Below are 18,323 nucleotides of genomic sequence, written 5' to 3' on the forward strand. Positions count from 1 at the left end.
AAAATGCGGATTAAATTGTAAAAATTTTGTAAACATCTAAATGCATTGATTTTTTTAAAAAATATTTTTATAGAAGGTAAAAGGAAAACTGAGGCCTGGATGGGCAAGCTCACCTTCTCTTGGAGGGCATTTGTCTATCATCAGCCCAGAATGTGCCCAGGAGAGAGTAGAGTGGAAGACAACCTCCGTTCCTGCTTAGAACTGAGCCCTCTGAAGGTCCTCGCCAACCCATGGGTACACTAGGGCTAAATACTGCCACCCCACTGCCTGCCCAACGGACCTCAAAAACACTCCCAACTCAGACCTTCAACTGAGTGCAGGAGAGAAGACTCTCTTGTTGATTTCAGAAGGATAGAACAGCCGCACATGGGCTTGCAACTGAATTCACAAGGCACAGAAGACTGGAAAAAATCCAAAGCCAGGAATTTCATTTAAAGTGGCGTCTGGTAGGGCCCCGAGGCACCTAGCAGAAGCAAAACAAATATTTACCGCAGAAATCTATCTTCAACCCAGTGTCAAAGTTCCAAAAACATCAGCTCACAGTTCAAAAACCCCCAAACAGACAAAGAACCAAGTTACCTTAAGAGGAAGCTGATACATAAAGCCGAGCCTCACGTGTGGAGATGCCCCATGTAGGCATTAACAAACGCACAGTAGTAAGTGTGTTTAAAAAAAGAAATTGAAAATAAGAGTAAAGACTAAGAGATCAGAATTACCAAGCAGATTTGAAAATAATGGAAATTTCTGGAAATAAAGCATACTATCCACTAACAACTGAATTTAAAACAGTAGAACAATAGAAGCAGGGGTGTCAATTAAGAGGCTGTTGCAATAGAGGCTGGGGTGACTTGAGCTTAAGATGCATGATGGCAGTCTGCTCACCACCCCCCAAAAAATACTGCATAAACGGGTGACCAGTGGCTTTGAAGCAGTCCCTGAAAGGAGAGGAGCAGGTGAGGTATGCCTCGGAGGCCCCACCCATTGGTGAGGAAGCTCTCTAGGTCCAGCAGCATTTGTTGGAAAGAGCAGGTGTGTCCCCACCACTCCTCTTTAAATCTTTATGAAAATTCAATTGACCAAATATTTGTGGTTCCTTTCCCTACTCTCTATTCTATCCCGTTGATCTTGGTCTATTCTGATGCAAATACCACACTGTCCTGACTACTTTAGCATCATAATAAGCCTTAAAATCAGGTGGCCTAGTCCAGGCAGCATGGTATTCACATTAAAATGGGCAAACAGATCAACAAGTGGTGCTGAAACAATCCATCTGACATCTTAAGAATTATATAAAATAGGTGAAAATGGATCATAGGCCTAAATGTAAAACCTAAAAGTACAAAGCATTAGAAGGAAACAGGAGAAGTGACCGGGGTTAGACACACATTTTTAGTCAGGGCACTGAAAGCAAATCAACAAAAAATAATTTTATCCAAATTAAAGATGCATGCAACTTCTTTAACACTGTTAAGGAGAGAGAAAGACAAGCCATGCACAGGAAGAAAACAGTTTCAAATCACATGACTGGGAAAGGACTTGGAATATATAAAGAATTCTCAAAATCAACAGTAAAAAAAAAAAAAATAAACAACTCATTTTTTAAATGGGAAAAAGATTTGAACAAAGAAGATAGACAAATGGTAAATCAGTCCATGAAAAGATGCGCAATATCGTCAGCAAATTCTAAGTATAAGGAGCTACTGCTACACACCTATTAAAACGACTAAAACTGTAAAGAATGGCCATGCTAAGCATCACCAGGGATGTGAAGAAGCTGGCACTCTCCTTCACACACTGCCAGTGCAAATACGAAACCACACAGCCTCTTTGGAAATCAATCTGGCAGCTTCTTCTGCTTCTTGTTGTTTGTTTGTTTGTTTTTGCAGAGCAGGGGATGGAACCTAGGGCCTCATATGTGCCAGGAAAAGGGACCGGTGCCCCTGCCATGTGGCCCTGAAAGACCCCAGCCCAACAACGTCAGGCCTAGTTGCAAAACCACCGAGGCATGTCACAAACCTACACAGGCACCAGAGGTATTTTTCAGATAATTAGTTAGGTGTAACCGGTTGGGAAAGGACAAAGGACCGGGTCCCTAGGCATGCCTGAATGAGCAGGAACAGGAGGACCAGAGTGCAAATATGTAGCTTTTATGTGGTTCTTTTTAGTAACATACAGTGAAAAACAACTTTGCCCTTTAGGTAATCTATATGCTGGGTTTAAAATTAACCAATAAGAAACCTATTGTTTCCCCGCGAGAAAACTGCCCCTTTACCCTATAAAAATCTCTGTATCCCCAAGCCCGGTGTGCCAGCTCACCAAAGCTCCGGCTGAGGTTCTGCTGGGCACCCGCAGGCGCCTGTGTCCCAATAAATCCCTCTTGCTTTTTGCAGCCAGTGTTTCGTGTGATTCTCCTTGGACAGGGAAACGGGGGTCTTTTCAGCCCAGCCAGTCCAGGGTCAGGAGCTTCCTCCAGAGAGGTTAGAGCAGGTGTGCTTATACAATCTGAATATGGGCATGCAGAGTTTCCTTTGTAACAGTCCCAAACTGAAACAAACCAATGTCTGCCAACAAGTGAATGAACAAATTGTGGCATGTCCTCCCAGTGGCACACTGTTTGATAACACAAAGGAATGACATACCCAACAACATGACAAGTTTCACAATAATCATGCCGACTGAAAACCATGAGGCCAAAACAGAAGAACAGTATACAGTGTATACATATATGTGTTTGTATTCCCATTTCTATAAAGTCTAGAAAAACAAACTAATCTATAATGACAAAAAGTATATCAGTTGTTACTGGGGATGGGAGGCAGCCGGTGGGCAAGAGGGAAGAATTACAAAGGGGAAGAGGGGACTTTGGGAGGGAATGGCTATGTCCATTATCTTTATTGTATTTTTAGTTTCTCAGGTGTATACATGTGTCAAAACTTAGTAAACTGTATGCTTTAAATAGATGGAATTTATTAAAACTCAATTATATTTCTTTTTTTCTCAATTATATTTCAATAAAACTTTACAAAAAGTGATTCAGTAGATTAAGAACACTAGCAAAATTTCAAAGATACTTCTGAACAAAGTATCCAGATTACAGCAGAAAGAAATAAAGTTGATAAAAGTAAAAGAGAGATAGATGAAAGATAAAGTCTAAGATACATTATTTCAATGCTTCAGAAACAGAGGAAAGAGAATGGGGGTGGAGGGGGGACAGTGTTTGAAGACTGACAGCTGAGACTTTTCTAGTGAGATATGTATGAATTCACAAACCGTAAAAGCTCCCTGGATTCCTAATGGAATACATAAAAAGCCATGTACACCTATACACATCAAAGTAAAACTGTGGAACACCAAAGATTAAAAGAAGATCTTAAAAGTGGCCAGAGAGAAAAGACTTTGAAAAGCAGAGACGTGGCTGAGAGCTGAGTAATAGCTGACTCCTCCAATACCAAATGCAAACCAGGGGCCACACCATGACGGCTTTGATGTGCCCAGACGAAGCAGCAGAAATATTTTTCAACAACGATGATGAAATAAATATATTTTCAGGCTAATAAAAACAGAGAGTGCTCTCTCACCTCAAGAAACCCTAAGTGATATGCTTTAGGCAGAAGGAAACATTCCCAGAAGGAAGGTCTCAAGTTTAGAACAGAGTGAGAGGGTGAGATGCGGAGTACAGACAAGCGCATCACAGTGGACACACAGGAAACCTACCTAGTGACTCCAACAGGCAAAGAGCCCGTACAAATCTGAGGCATATGTAGGACCCTGTGAAGCATGCCTATCATCAAAACCTGACAATGATGAGCTCCAGTGAGCGGTGATGGACCTCACCCTAGGGGTGGAAATCCCCATCGAAGACAAGTGGAGGGTGGCCTGTGTGTCCTCACACCATAGTGAAGCCAGATTTAAAGTTAGGTAGTCAGTGTAGTTAGGTAAATCGGGTCTAATACCGAGTGAAATCTAAAATGGAGGCCATGCTGAGAATGACTCAGGGAAAACAGGACAACTAACTCATGGAATGTTAATGAAGTCCTGAAGAGGCCCTAGGCCAAAGTCCACCTGGAAGAAGTATTAATGAATAGCCCCCAGCAGATTTGAAGATAGCCCATCACAAAGGAGTGATAATGAAGTCCTTCCTGCTCAGACCACTTCTTTGGCCCACCTGTGTCCCACCTCTCAGGCCTTCCAACCTACATTCCATCACTGAAAGAACTATAAAAAGGGGAGACAACTGCACTTCCACGGATTCCACCTTCTGGGTCCCCTTCTTCCTCCATGCTTCTTTGGTGTTATTCTTCAACATCGGGGAAGCAAGGAACGGACTCGTCACCGGTCAACAGCGGTAACAATTGGATCTTCAAAAGCATAATGCTGAGCTAGAAAGTCAGGCTGATGGATCCTAACTGCTGCAGGTTTATGATGTGCTTCAAATGCACAAAGCAATGCTCTAGGTGGTGATGAATACATCGCTTTCTAGATGACGTATGAAATCATGGATTGACGCGATTTGAGTGAAGCACATGAAACTACCTCATTATTTTTTCGATTTTATTTTCCTTTTCTACATATTATATATAATGCATATGGTAATGATTTACTTATTTATATTCAATTTTTTATTTACTTATTATATTATATATAATACCTGTTGTAAAGTTTCATTTATTTTATTTTAAGGCTTGGAGGAAAATGTGAAATGATGTTAATGTTTGTTAATTTTGTTTTTGTCATTTGCCAGAAGTTTGGTATTTTTTCTTTCTGAACTTCCCCATATTTTTTTATTTTTCAAAAAAAAAAAAGGAAAAAGAGAACAGATACTCTGATGCATGAATTTTATCATTCATGAGCTCTGGCCCACTGGGAAATCTCTGCTGCAGGATTTCATTTTCCATAGAAATTAAGACAACTGAAGCAGAAACGGCAGACACAGATACGCAGACCCGAGACACAGGTCCTTTCACTCTCTGGGGAGAGAACACAAGTGGCAGATCATGACTGATCGGCGACAGGCGCATCCATAGGTGATGGAGAGGTGATTGATGGACATAGGCAGATATTCAGATGATAGACAGGTGATAGCTGGATTCACAGGTGACAGATGATTGAGAGATGATAGGCAGAATCCTAGATGATAGATAATTGATAGATATTAGATAAATAGATGATACGTAGGTGAGATACAGACAGATAATTGATAGATGATAGATATAGAGAGATGGATAGATAGATACCTATAGACATGGGGGTGGTAGATGGGTAGATAGGCAGAATAATACCCCCACAAAGGTGTCCATGTCCTAGTCCCCAGACCTATGAATACATGACCTTATATGGCAACAGGGAATTTACAGGTGTATTTAAAGGGCACTGACCTCACACTGGTGATTATCCCAGATTTTCCAGTTGAGCCTAATCTAGGTAATCACATGAGGGCTTATCAATGAAAAAAGAGGCAGAGGATTGTGTCTACAGGGAGGATGAAGCACAAGAAGGAAGACCTGAGCTACCAGCGGAGAGGCTGGATCCTGTACCCAACCCAAGCCAACAGATACAATTCTCCCCGAGAGGTTCCAGAAGGGTGAAGCCTGTGACATTCCAACTTGGATCTGGCCATCTCCATGCTGGAATATTGTCCCTCAGAACTCTAAAGTGATTACTGAATGTTTGTCATTAAAACAACACCCTATGTCTGGCGATGTGTTATATCAGCCATAGAAAACTCACCCAGACCAGCAAGCAGGTATACAAAGAGGCCCCAGACTTCATCAGGAAAATATTCCTGTGTAGTTATCCACAAAGTCAGTGCATAGGAAACAACTCCTGTGTCACTCTTGACTTCTTTATAAATCAGCCATAAACTACCATGTTAAAAGTGGGTTGGCTTCAACATGCAGAGCCCTTCTGGGGAGCAGAACTGAGCTACTCCATGTGTGGCCTCGAGCATGGAGTAAACACACTGGCAGATGAGGGGCTCCTTTCAGCATCATCCCAACGTTACCACCCAGAACTGGGCCCCAGCTCCGGGCCCTCTGAAGGACAGCCATTTCTCTGAGAGGCTCTGACATCCAGGCAATTCCATCACCAGAAACCTGATGACCCTTGAGACTTGGGAGTCCAACAACGGCAGCTCCCTGATCACATCTGCACAGGCCAAGTGAGACAGAACCAGCACCTTGGGAGAGGTGTGTAAAGAACCATTTCCCGTCACCCAGGGCCATCTCCCAGACCCTGTCCAGACATTAACATCATAAGTCTCAGCATTGATTCTGAGTGGCAAGGATAGAGACACTTGGGCATGATCCTGTCTCCGCTAGTTATGTGAGCTTGGGGAGGCCACTGTGGCAGACACTTCATCTTGTATGATCTCCTCTCCTTGCTCTCCTCAAGGGTGGGAGAAGCTGACTCGATGCCTATAAAAGATGGCAAAGGTGAAGATACCTTGCTGATGTAATGGAAGTCCCTTATCAATTTGCTGTAATTAAAGTCCCTGGGAGGGCTTTGCCTACTCTGGTGAGCCCTTCGGCAATGAGTTTAGAGATCAGAGACCTGAGGCTGCAAAGACCTTCTGTCTCTGCTGCTGACCTTTAAGAAGCCAGCTGCTGTGAACCCCATGCCTCAGAACTGCAACCTCTGCCCACAATTTGATGGAGTTTGGGATTACAACCTTCCCAGTCAGGCCTGCAGATGAGAGCATGGCCCAGTCCACATTTCGATGCGGGCCTTGTAGGACTGCAGCAGAGGACCCAACTGAACCATGCCCAGGCCTCTGAGGTAATAAATGGGTGCCATTTTAAGCCCAAAGTGGTGACTTGTAACTTGTCATAGAAACCAGCGTATCCTCTGAACCACACAACTCTGTAGGATGAACAATGGAAATCTCTCTGCCAGAGAAACTTTTTAAGGAATACAAACAAGAAAAAGCTTCTTACAGTCTGCTCCAAATGTCCAAAGTTGTTGGAAGGAAGACCACAGAATTGGTGCTTTCTTCATCTCCTTCAAGGTGGATGACCTGCCAGGTGCTGCCCTATAGCACAGTGCTCCCTGTGAGATCAGGCCAGCAGCCCAGGCCATCTCATGCCTGTCTGAGGGATCTGGCCTCACTGGGAGCCAGTGTGGCAGCCTCTGCCTGAGACAGTCATCCCTACCCACTCCTTCTGCCCCGAGGTCTCCCTTTCTTGCTGGTGTTGGAGCTGCAAAACAATAGTCTCGTGGGGTGTGGACACATGCCCCAGATTTGGGCTCACTGCAGGACCCTTGACAAGCCTGTCCTTCTCTCTGGGCCTCACTTCCCCACCTGCACAATGAAGGCATCATCGATCTGCATTGGTTCCACCTTTTAACCGAAAAATAAACAGCAGTGAACCGAGTCGTTACCACATAACAGGCCTGAGTGAAGGGTCCAACCTGGAGGCATCTTCACTAGGAGCCTCTTAAGTCCAACTCCCATCCATGCCAGTGCTTTGGCCCGAGGGCTAGCTCTGCCCTAACTAGCTGTGTGGCCTCAATGCATGTCCCTCCACTTTCTGGGTCTCCGTTCTCAGATGTGAACATGGCAGCTGTGTGTTTAGTTCCCTGTGTTGCATGACATGCTACCACAAATCCAGCCACACACAGCATCACCCGTGACCTCTCAGCTCCTGAAGTTCAGGTGTCTGCACCCAGCTTAATTGCATTCTCTGCTCAGGATACAACAAGGCTAAAATCAGAGGTTAGCCAGGCCACATGCCTTCCCAGAGCTCAAGGTCACCTTGTATGCTCCCTGACTATTAGAACAACCTGCTCAGCTGCAGCTGTGAGAACGAAGTCCTCATCTTCTTGCTGACCATCAGAGGAGGGCTGCCCCGGCCTTCTGAGGCCACCCGCCATTTCCACCAACAGGCAACTTTGCCCCTTCAAAGCGACAGGAGAGCAAACAACTGCACTTCCAGGTTTTCGGATCTCTTCTACTTCTGATCTTCAGACCCTCTCTGGTTAGTTTAGATCTACCCATACCCAAGAAGAGGGTGATTCAGTGTGTGCCCACTAGGCGGTGGTAATCTTAGGGACCATCTTAGAATTCTGCCTCCTGCACGCCCCAACAAGGCTGTTTTCAGAATTAAATGGGTTAATTATTATATGTGAAGAATATAAAACATTGGCCTGCACATGGGGCCATCTGCTTAAGACTGGAATTCATGTCTCTGTAGCCAGCTCACTTTGGGACCCATAGTTCTCCTCTAACCCCCGCCTGCTTTATTTCATGGTTGATTTCCATATACCTCCATCCCTCACTCCCTTCCTGGACCAGGAGCACCTTGAGAAAAGGAACCATATCCTACCATGCACACTCCAAGATGGTCCCCAACTCCTTCTGGTTGTCACTTCCCTCCTATGAGGAATAGGGCTGGCCTGGGTTACAAATAGGATGTTGCAGAAACAGCAGAATGTGACTTCCAAGGCCCTGTGGCTTCGCTATGCCCTCTCTGATCTTTGCTCTAAGCAGCTGGTCATCATGCTGGAAGGATACCCCAGCTATCCATGGAGAGAATACACATGGGGTGGGAGACTGAGGCCTCCTGCCGGTAACCAGCACCCTGGGGGAGCCAGTCGAAAATGAGTCCTCCAGCCCCCATCGAGATTTCAGAAGCCTGCAGACCTAGTGGGGACCTTGACTGCATCCTCCATGAGTCACCCCACTCCAGAACCACCAGCTAAGCCACTCCTAAATCCTCAGCCTACAGAGATTCTGAGAAATCACAAGGCTTTCTTGTTCAAGAAAGTCTTAGAGTCTTACTGAGTCTTAGAGTAATTTGTTACATAGCAATAGAGAACTCGGGTAGCTCTCAACCCATATTCACCAAGTTCAATGAATACTCAACACACAACAATATCTAACAGTCTCTAGTGCCAGTCACTGCTCTGAGTGCCGGGGACACAAAGGCTCACGCTCTGTTGGGAACTGGCTAGTGGGTATCCAAACAGGCCAACGAAGACAGTGGGATGCTGGAAGGAAATTCCAGCCAGACAGTGGTAGGAGAGCAGAAGGTAGCCGCCCAGGCACAGCTATGCTGCTGAGACAGGGCGAGGCAGGAGGCAAGGAGCCAGAGGCAGGCAGGCTGATAGAGGTAGGGGAACCAGCAAGCACGATGGCCCCCAAACTGGAATTGAATGAAAGGACAGTCACGAGCCAATAAAGGAATAGAGGTGAGTGACTCAAGGTTAACCAATAATGTTTGGTAGATACAAAAATCTCCATCCTCATTCCACATAGTCGGGGGCTACCTGATGAAGCTCTAGGTCCTCACTCAAACCTCCTTGTGCCACTGTACCCTGTCCCTTCGTGTTTCCTCCACAGGCTCTTGCTGAGGACCTCCCTCTCCCATAAAGCCAACTGTTAGAGCAAGATCTGCAAACCCAAATGCCTATGAGGGCCAGGTAGACAATATAACTTGATGACAGTGGGGAGAGGTAGGGACTGCGGCAAGCTGGAAAGCACAGCTCTCTCCCACCAAGGGTGGCCAGTGCTCAGCCCCAGCCAGCTGTCACCATGCAAGAGGCAGCTCTGGTGTCTTCAGACCTTCTAACAGTCAAAAGGAGTGAGAAATCCAGACTTTTGTGTGAAACTAGATTTTTACTATGTAGCTAAAAAGTGTCAGAACTGGCCTAATGAGGTTCTTGTATAACATTTGGCCCCATAGCTGCTTCTGGCTCTGCCGGGCATCCTGGAGAGACATCTCCAGGCCTCTGGGGGCACCAATCTGGGGCTTCCCAGCCTTGTTTGGGAAGTCCCCCTGGAGCATCCACATGTGGGCAGCTGGCAGGGGCACATTGACTGTGGAATTGATGGGTTGAAGTCTTGGGAAGGTACAACCATCCAGGAGACCCCTCCCCTGCTTCCTCTCCTCACATCTTCTGCATTCCTGCTGCTGCCTGAGACTTTGGGCTTGTCAGTGTCACTCAGATGTTAGTGAGAAGCCAAGGAGAGTAACAACCAGGTGCCAGCATCCTTGAGATCCCGGAACCCACAGGCAGCTACTCCAGTCCATCAGCATGCACTCCCCGTTCCTCTGAGGACAGCATCCAAATCTTCCCTTGGGGGACTGCCCCTCCTCAGTCCACCCATTTAGGTCAGGGCTCATGGTTAGGCCTGGAAGCCTGTGTCACAAGGCAATGGGCCTTCTGTTGTTTGGGCTACTTTGATTTGGGCTTCTATCACAAGAGCCTGAATGACCCATGGAATAAAGGATGTGTCCAAAAAATGATGGACATTGGGAAGGACAGGTCGTGAATTGGCACAGCATGGAGATTCCATCCTCTTAGCAGGCTCCAGGGACAGTGTCACCTTCATCACCCTTTAGCAATACAGAATCTGAGGCCCTCCCCAGAGCTGTTGGGTTCTACTTAGCACTGCAAGAAAATTCCAGAAAACAGGCAACTGGCAAGCTCAAATCTGACCTCTCTGGTTTCCTCTTGAGAAAGTGAGGCTAATAATGAGCCTGTCTCCTAGAGTTTGGGGTGTGGCGAGGAGGACTAGGGAGAAGGCATGAGTGCACCGAGCCACTGTGCCTGGATCAGCTCCAGCTTGTGGTCCTGCAGATGACTGGAAATAGTAGAGCACCCCAGCCCCTGAGGGTTCCAGCAGCGTGGGGGAGAGTTAGGAGCTGGAGTCACTGCTGAGGAGCACATAGACTGGGGGTTGAGTTTGGTTAGATCAGAGAAGGCCCAGAGCATTCAAGGGAGGGACCTGTCATACAGGTATTAGGGTCCTGGTTCAGAGGGTGGCTTTGAGAATAAGTAAGGGCAGAGGTCGACCTGGTCACAGGGAATGGGAGAAAAGGAGATCATGGGACAATGAGCCCAGGAAGCCTCAGGGGGTGGACAGAGAGGGGATTGGAGTTGGCAGAGAGCTTGCTTTTGACCTTGTATGGAATGGGAAGGATTTTGGGCAAAGGAGCAAGATGTCCAAATAATGAGATGAAGGAAGAGTGGTCTTAGAACCTGCCATCCTCGGGCTTGCATTGGTGGGTGTGTGCATGGATATGCCTCAAAGAGAAGGCTGGGGGCATACTCCCAAACATGAGCAGCAATGAGCTCCCAGGGAAGAAAACTAGGTTATTTTATTGTCTTCCCTTTGCTTATCTTTATTTTCTAATTTTTTCTGCAAAGGCCATACATTGTTTGCATAATTTTTTAGAAAACAATAAAAGCTATAAATAATTAACATGCTTTCTCTTCAGGACTTAAATTGGATGGAAATGTATCCAACCCAGTTATCTCAGATATTTGCTGTATTCCTGGTCTTAGAAAGTCACCACTGAAAACCATACAGATGGCAAAGTATATGGGCTGCTGGGAGGACAACTCAGTCCTTCAACTGTGCAGCTCCAGGCCCTGTGAAGCTGGAGCTCTTTCTCGGAGCACAGAGATGCTCTCTGAGTCCCATGTCAAGTTCTCCTTGAGCTTAACTGTGTTGTACTCGGGGCATGTGCGGAAAGCATGGAGGAGGCCACAGTCCTACCTTTTGGGGTTGATCTTCAGCCTTTTCTGCTTGCTGTTCCCACGAGAAGTCTTCACCCTCCTGCGAAACAGTCCTTTCTTCCTTTCTGGATCAGATGGCTGGTCCTGGGACCTCATCCCTGGGACTATTGGGTTGGAGAGCTGAAAATACCAGGCATGTTGGCATGACATTACTCAAAGCCCTCGTGATGGGCAGCCCTCAGGGGTTCTCTCTGCAGATGGACGTCTGTCCATGGACATGAAACACAGAAATGCAACATGGACAAATGGCCTGACTTATATGGGGACTCAACAAGGTGATGGCAGTGTGAGCCTGAACACATCTTCCAGAACCCACCGGGGCTGACTCCACAGAGGAAAGCCTAGCTTCACATGGAGCCTGGGGCCACCAGGGCCCATTTCCCTCCTGAGTCCCTCTCCTCGGGACCCTCACACCGATGGGAAGGAGAAGAGCCAGACTGGACCTTGGATTTCCTCAGTTCCAACATGTTTCTCCTTGACCTGCACCCTCAGGGTGACAAAGATGCCACCCCCCACCCCAGGCTCCACCCAGAAGGCAGGAGAGCTGGCTGCAAGCCTGCAGTCTCCAGTATAGTGATTCTTCACTTTGAAATTTATCTTTTTATGACTTTCTTTTGTTTTGCTTGCACTGGGGGCTTTATTCTTTACTGCCCTGTGTGTGGCAGCCCCACCTCCCTTGGGAGCAGGCCAAGATATTATCATGGACTGCACTGCTGCAGGAGGGACAGGAGCTGCTTCACCCTCACCCTTCTCTTTAGAGACCCTGTCTACGGAACATGCCGTCAGCCCCCAGCCCAGGGCGAAGCTGGGAATTACCTGAGGTGTCTGCACCAGCTCTCCTCCTCCAGGGCTCCTCCTGGTCCTTCCTCGGTTGCTCACGGGCAGGGCGTCAGGACCTGCATCTTGGAGCCTGCCCCCAGGGAAGTGGAGAGCCTCGTACACTGACGCGGCCTTCTCCTTCTGCTCCATGGGCAGAGGCAGGCTGCGGCTCAAGCAGCACCATGTGAGCCGGGGCTCAGCTCTCAGCGAGGGGAAGGGGCTCTGGGCCCCACAGCTCCTGGGCGTCCCTAAGTGAAGTGACAGGGCCCGTTCTGGCTGGCCCAGAGACATACCCTGGGGCCTGGTGAGAGCCCTGAGGAAGGAACCAGGCTGCAGGGAGCAGCAGGGGGTGCGCAGTGCCGGTGGCTCTGAAGAAAGGCCTTCTGGGGCATCCTCATGAGGGCCCCTCAGGTCCCCACTGGGAGTCCACAGATTCAGGACACCCTCAGATGTCCTGGACCTTGCCAATGTACTGCCCATGCAAAGACGATGAATGGCGTGCCCCTCACTTCCTGCATCCTGGGCCACGTGGGCATCACACGAGGGGGTGTCCGGGAAGGAGGTCATTTCCCAGGGGGGCCCTGTGGTTGAGCCAGGAGATTCCCTGGCTGCTGGCACTCTGCTGTCTGTCCCTTCTCTCTTCTCCCTTCCCATCTGAGACTCTTGTCCTCCATCCCTTGGCCTGAACCAGCTGGGGTGCTCCAGAATGCCATCTGCCCCACCTGAGGTTGGGCCTGAGCCTGTGCTGAGGGACCAGGGTGTCCCCAGTCCTGGTCCAACAAGGGATGCTTGTTCCTCAGGTGGCCCAGTTGTGCCAAGAGAGTCTTGACCCTGCTGTGGCCTCTGGGTGGCAAGCAGTGCTGAGGGATTCTCTCCCTGAGGTACCTTAAGAAGGTACTTGGGGGTAAAGGCACCCTCTGCCAGAGCAGCCAGGACACCAGGAGCCTGAGGTGGAGCACCCAGCTGGGAGTGGTGGCCCCGGTCCTCAGCAGCAGCAAGCGATGTGGGCTCCTTGTCCCCTGGCCCTGCCCAGCTTGGGGAAGCAACAGGAGCAGTTGAGGAGGCATCAGAAGAGTCCAGGGCTTCAGCCATCAGCTGGGCACTCCCATGTGTCCCCCCTGGCATCTCCCCATGGTCACCATCCTGCGTCTGACATGGCACGGAGGAAGCCTGCACGGGGCCACCAGGGGTCTCTGCTCCTAGGGGTTCTGGCTGCTCCAGGGGCCCCTGCTCATCCACCTTCAGCTTTTTTCTTTCTGAGGGATGCTTGTCCTCTGCAGGCCAGGGCTCCCCAGAGCTACCACTGGGCCGTCTCAGGACAAGTTGGGTGCAAGGACCAGTCTCCTGCATGCCTCCCGCACCCGGAATGCCCCCTTCCACTTTGGAAGCTGACAAAGCCAGCCTGGGCACTCCTAGGTCACCTCCTTGGAGTGTCCCAGGTGCTGGGGGCAGCTGCCATCCTGTTTCTAGCCCCTCATTTGGAGGAAGCAGAGGGCTCCTGTTGCCTGAATGGGGTGATTCTCTGCTACTGAGGGTTGGGGAAGACGCTGCCCTGGGCTGGTCACTGCCTCCTACTCTGGCTTCTGCCTTCCTCTGCTGAGGAGGCTCAGTCTCCAAGGAGCCCTCAGGGGCTGGCAGGCTTCCCCAAGACCCTGGCTTGGCCTCTACAGAAATGCCCTCAAGGATGGGAGTCCTGCTGTCTTGGGATGGAACTGTGCTCTCACCGCCCACTGCCTCCTCCTGGGCAGGGAGGGCCGGGTCTGTCCCACGGCCCACTCTCACCTCCCTGGCTTTCTGGCCTCCCTGGTGGCTGCTTTTCACTTTCTGGTAGAGCCTCCTGAACGTCTCGTGCCCATACACCTGCCACTTCTCCTGGGAGAACATCTTCAGCTTCCGCTGGCCACCCTTCTTACTGGTCGCTCTGCCCTTCCAGCTTTCCCCTGCAGCCGTGACGGTTCTCTTTCCACCAGGGTCCTCCGTGGGGGCCGAGGTGTCTCCCGCAAAGGCACATGGCACGTCTTCCACGGCAGCCTGTCTGACCAGGGCCCGGGGGTGGCCACTGGGGACATCTGCTAAGGTCAGCCCAGAGCGGCAGCCCAGCCGGGCTGGGGTGGGCCTGGGGCTCAGGGGCTTCTGTGTCCTGGGGCAGGCATCCTTCAGGGCCCGCGGCTCTGGCCATGTCCTGGAGCCCTCAACAAAAGGCAGTGAATTGCTCCTCGTGAGGGGGACATATTCCACAGTGGTGGACAGCTGAGTGGGGACAGAGTGGAAGAAGAGGGGCCGCAACTTGTCCAGAGGGGTGAAGGTCGAGTGGGCGGGGCTGAGGGCCGCCCTCCTGCGGCCAGGCTCCAGCGCCCGGATATCAAAGTGGAAGGAGTCCTTGTAGGTGTAGGGCATGGGCAGGTCAATGCTGCCCTGCTTGGACAGGACGGTCTTGCGGGGCCGCACGTGGTCCAGCTGGGGGTCGTCCACCACAGCCTGGTTGTGCGAGATGAGCTGGGCAATGCGCTCCTCCAGCCGCTTCTTCTCCAGCTCCAGGCTGCTCCCTGGCACTCCTGGCTCAGCCCTGGTGCCCCCAGACCCCGTGCCCAGGCCTCCCTCCCCCTCGGACTCCGCGCTGTGCTCCGACAGGCTGTGCAAGGGGCTGGAGGGGACAGGCGGCTGCTCGGCACTGTCCGAGCGGGACAGGTAGCCTGAATCGGTACTCTCGCACTTCCTCAGTCGGCCCTCCGGGACCTTGGCTTCCCAGGGCTTCTCGGAGGAAGCCTCCTGCTGCCGTTGCAGGGAGCATGTCTTCAGTTCTGGCAGCTTCCGCGGGGGCTGCATGCTGGCCAGCAAGATCCCAGGTGACGCCATCTGGGTGGAGTCCAGAGAGGTCTCTCTGTGGGCAAGTGTGGACCCTGGACAGGAAGCAGCTTCTGCCTTCACACCTTGGTTCTTGGCAACAAGGGACAGAGGGGCATCTGGGGAGAGGGGTGTCTCTGGTGCTCCTTCACCCGTCCTCTGGTTCCGACTCTCCCCGCTGCCATCTGCTGTGGAGAGATCTCCAACCCTGTCCCCCTCCTCTGGGAGGCTGCTCCCACCCCCGTCAGACTCCAGGGATAGCCGGGAATTGTTGAGATGAGTCTGTGTCCGCCTGTGCTTATAGAGGTTACTCTGGGTCTTGAAGGCGATATGGCAGGTGGCACACGGGAAGGGCCTCTCACCCGTGTGGGACCTGATGTGCTTCTCCAAAACACTGGGCTTCAGGCAGTCCCGGCCACAGTGTGGGCAGAGGTACCTGCCGGCATTCCGTGCCTTTCCTGGGCTGCCCAGTGTGGGCCCCAGGCCTGGGGACAGGACAGGCAGGGCACCCACAATGTTCACTGTCAGTGTTGGGGCAGCTGGCTTGCCTGACTGGGTGGGGCCAGGCCCTTCAGGCTGGAGCAGGGGACTGAGGATGAAGGGCACACTGCCCCCATCCAGGCTGCCTGTCACTAGAGGGGCTCGTGGTTGGAGGCCTCCAGGTGGCACCGTGTGGTACAGTGGGATGGGGAGGGCCTTCAGGAGCACGGTGGAGGGCAGGCCCTGCTCTGGTGGCAAGATGACAGGACTCAGAGTCAGGTGAGGTGAGGCCTGCCCAGCTGGGGGCCCTGGGGGCCCAGGTGCAGGAGCTGGCTGGTCCCTGGCAGCTGGGGCAGAACAGTTGGACTCTGGAGCCTCCATTCCACATCTCTGAGTGGGCCGGGATGTTGGCAACCTGTGGGTGACAACCACACTTTACCATGGGAACCTCTCTTCTCTCCATCAGTAAGCCCTTCCCTAACCCCATGGGCATTTCCTACCCCTTTGAACCCTGACCACAGTCCCCAAGTACTCTTGTTCCCTGGTAGGAAAGAGCAGTCCCATCATGCCACCAACACATGGCACAGGGGTCATCAACCTGGTCTCTCTGAAGCCTGGGTCTTACTTAACACTTCCCAAGGGACCCCCAATTTTTGCCCTCTTTAGGCCCATGGTGGCTGGTCACCATCACCCCCTGGCAGAGGAGACACTGGGAAAATGAGCCACTTTCATGAGAGATAAGTCCAAGTCCTCGACATCCACAGTCATTAAGTTGCATGACTTACCCAGGGCTCAATTTCCAGATCTGTAAAATGGACGGGGAATCAGGCCCTTCCCCCACCGGGGCTCTGAGCCTTTGATATAAGATGAAGACAACAAGGAGAAAGGTGGGCCATCGTGGAGGCTTGCCAGATCTCCCAAACAGAAGCATAGGACTCTCAGTTATATTTGAATTTCAGGTGAACAATGCATCATGAGTATGTCCCAAATGTGCCTGAGAATTATTCTTAGTATAAGTATCTCCATGGTTCATGCTTGTATTGAAAATTGGAAATTCAAACATAACTGGGCACCCTGTGTTTGACCTGGCAACATGCCGGGAAAAGGAGCACTCCTCAGCCTCCCGAAAAGGCTCAAAGGTGGAGGGGCTTCCAAAGCCCTTCGAACCTAGATGGGACAGAATCAACTCCCTCTAAGCAGAAGGAGCAGCTGAGCAAACACCAGGGAAAGGATTCAGAGGGGCTAACTCTGCTCTTAAACCACCGAGGGAAAGCTAGGTGTACAGGGATGGTGGCTGGAGGATGCTCGAGGGGCTTTCTACTCCCTGGGAGCCCCACAAGCACCCGACCTCCAGCTCAGCTCCTCAAACCTCCCAATTCCAGCCTTTACCAGGCAGATTGTCTGAGCAACGTGTGTTGGACGTGGCCACTGGGTGGGCCAGCTAACACCAGCACGAGCTCAACAGAGTCAGTGGTTCATTTTTCAAAGATCTTGCAAGCCAGTTGTCAAACACAGCCCTAATTAGAAGTCAAATTATATAAGCTTACAACTAGGTGAATTCTATTAACAAGAAAGATACTACCACTGGGTGTCTACATGCGAAAGAGCAAAGTCACCTCCACCTGGGGCCATATGCAAAGATTCATTCAAAATGGATCATAGGCCTAAAGAAAGATCTCAAACTATAAGACTCTTAAGAGAAGACAGGGTAAAATCTTGATTTTAGATCTAGCAACAGGTTTCTAAGGTAGAGCCTAAACCACAAGCAGCAAAAGAAAAAAACTTGGTAAATTTGATTCAAAATTAAGGACACTATCAAGAAAATGAAAAGACACAGAATGAGAGAAAATATTTGCAGATCGTCCATCTGATATAGGCAGAATGTATAAAGAACTCTCGTACACATAAAGAATGTATTAAAAACTCGGCCACAAAAGGACAAATGACCCAATTGTAAAATTAGCGAAGGATTGGAACAGACGTTTCTCCAAGAAAGATACACAATTGTCCCAAGAGCACAGGAAAAGATACTGAATATCATTAGTCATTAGGGAAATAAAAACAAAACCACAGTCTGATATAACTCTACACCAATTAGCTTGACTAGTAATAACCATAAACCGAAAATAGAAAAACAGCCCTGTGCAAATCCAAGTGTTGGTATAGATTTGGAGAAATGGGAATCCCAAACACTGCCAAAGGCCATCAAATGCCATCGCTGCTGAGGAACACAGGTTTGGCATTCCCTGAAAAAGCTAAACAGAGCTGCCACGTGACCCAGCATCTCCGCTCCAACGTGTTCGCCCCAAAGAATCAGAAACAGGCATTCAAAACAAAGCTTGTTCAGAGTGCCCGCTCCTGGTAGCTCCACTCCACACGGAGGGGGAAAGTGTCACAGCATCCATTAATTGAGGAGTGGGCAGGTCAGATGCAGCAGAGTGTCACTCGGCCACAAGACAAAAGTGACACCTGCTGCAAGGAGGGAGCTTGAAACGTCCAGTGAAGAAAACGGAAGGCCACATGCAGTGTGAGTCTAAGTTAAAAAAAAAAAAAGAAAAAAGAAAAGAAAAACAGAATCAGAAAATATTTAGGAACAGAAAACAAATCACAGTTGTTGCCAGAGGATGGGAAGAATGAGGAGAGACCGTTTAAGTGGGTTT

General features: G+C 49.9%; 1 protein-coding gene across 1 annotated transcript in view; it reads right to left on the bottom strand.

Moving 5' to 3' along the window:
- Znf831 (zinc finger protein 831) overlaps positions 1 to 16,044 on the bottom strand; it is a 61,742-nt gene extending 45,698 nt beyond the window's left edge. Inside the window, exons 1-2 of the mRNA XM_026412234.2 lie at positions 12,337 to 16,044; positions 11,501 to 11,640 (exon numbers count right to left, since the gene is read on the bottom strand). Coding sequence (XP_026268019.2) covers positions 11,501 to 11,640; positions 12,337 to 16,044 — 3,848 coding nt within the window. The remainder of the gene's footprint in view (positions 1 to 11,500; positions 11,641 to 12,336) is intronic.
- Between the last annotated feature and the right edge of the window lie 2,279 nt (positions 16,045 to 18,323).

This window comes from Urocitellus parryii, chromosome 6 (assembly GCF_045843805.1).
Source record: "Urocitellus parryii isolate mUroPar1 chromosome 6, mUroPar1.hap1, whole genome shotgun sequence".
Lineage (NCBI taxonomy): Eukaryota > Metazoa > Chordata > Mammalia > Rodentia > Sciuridae > Urocitellus > Urocitellus parryii.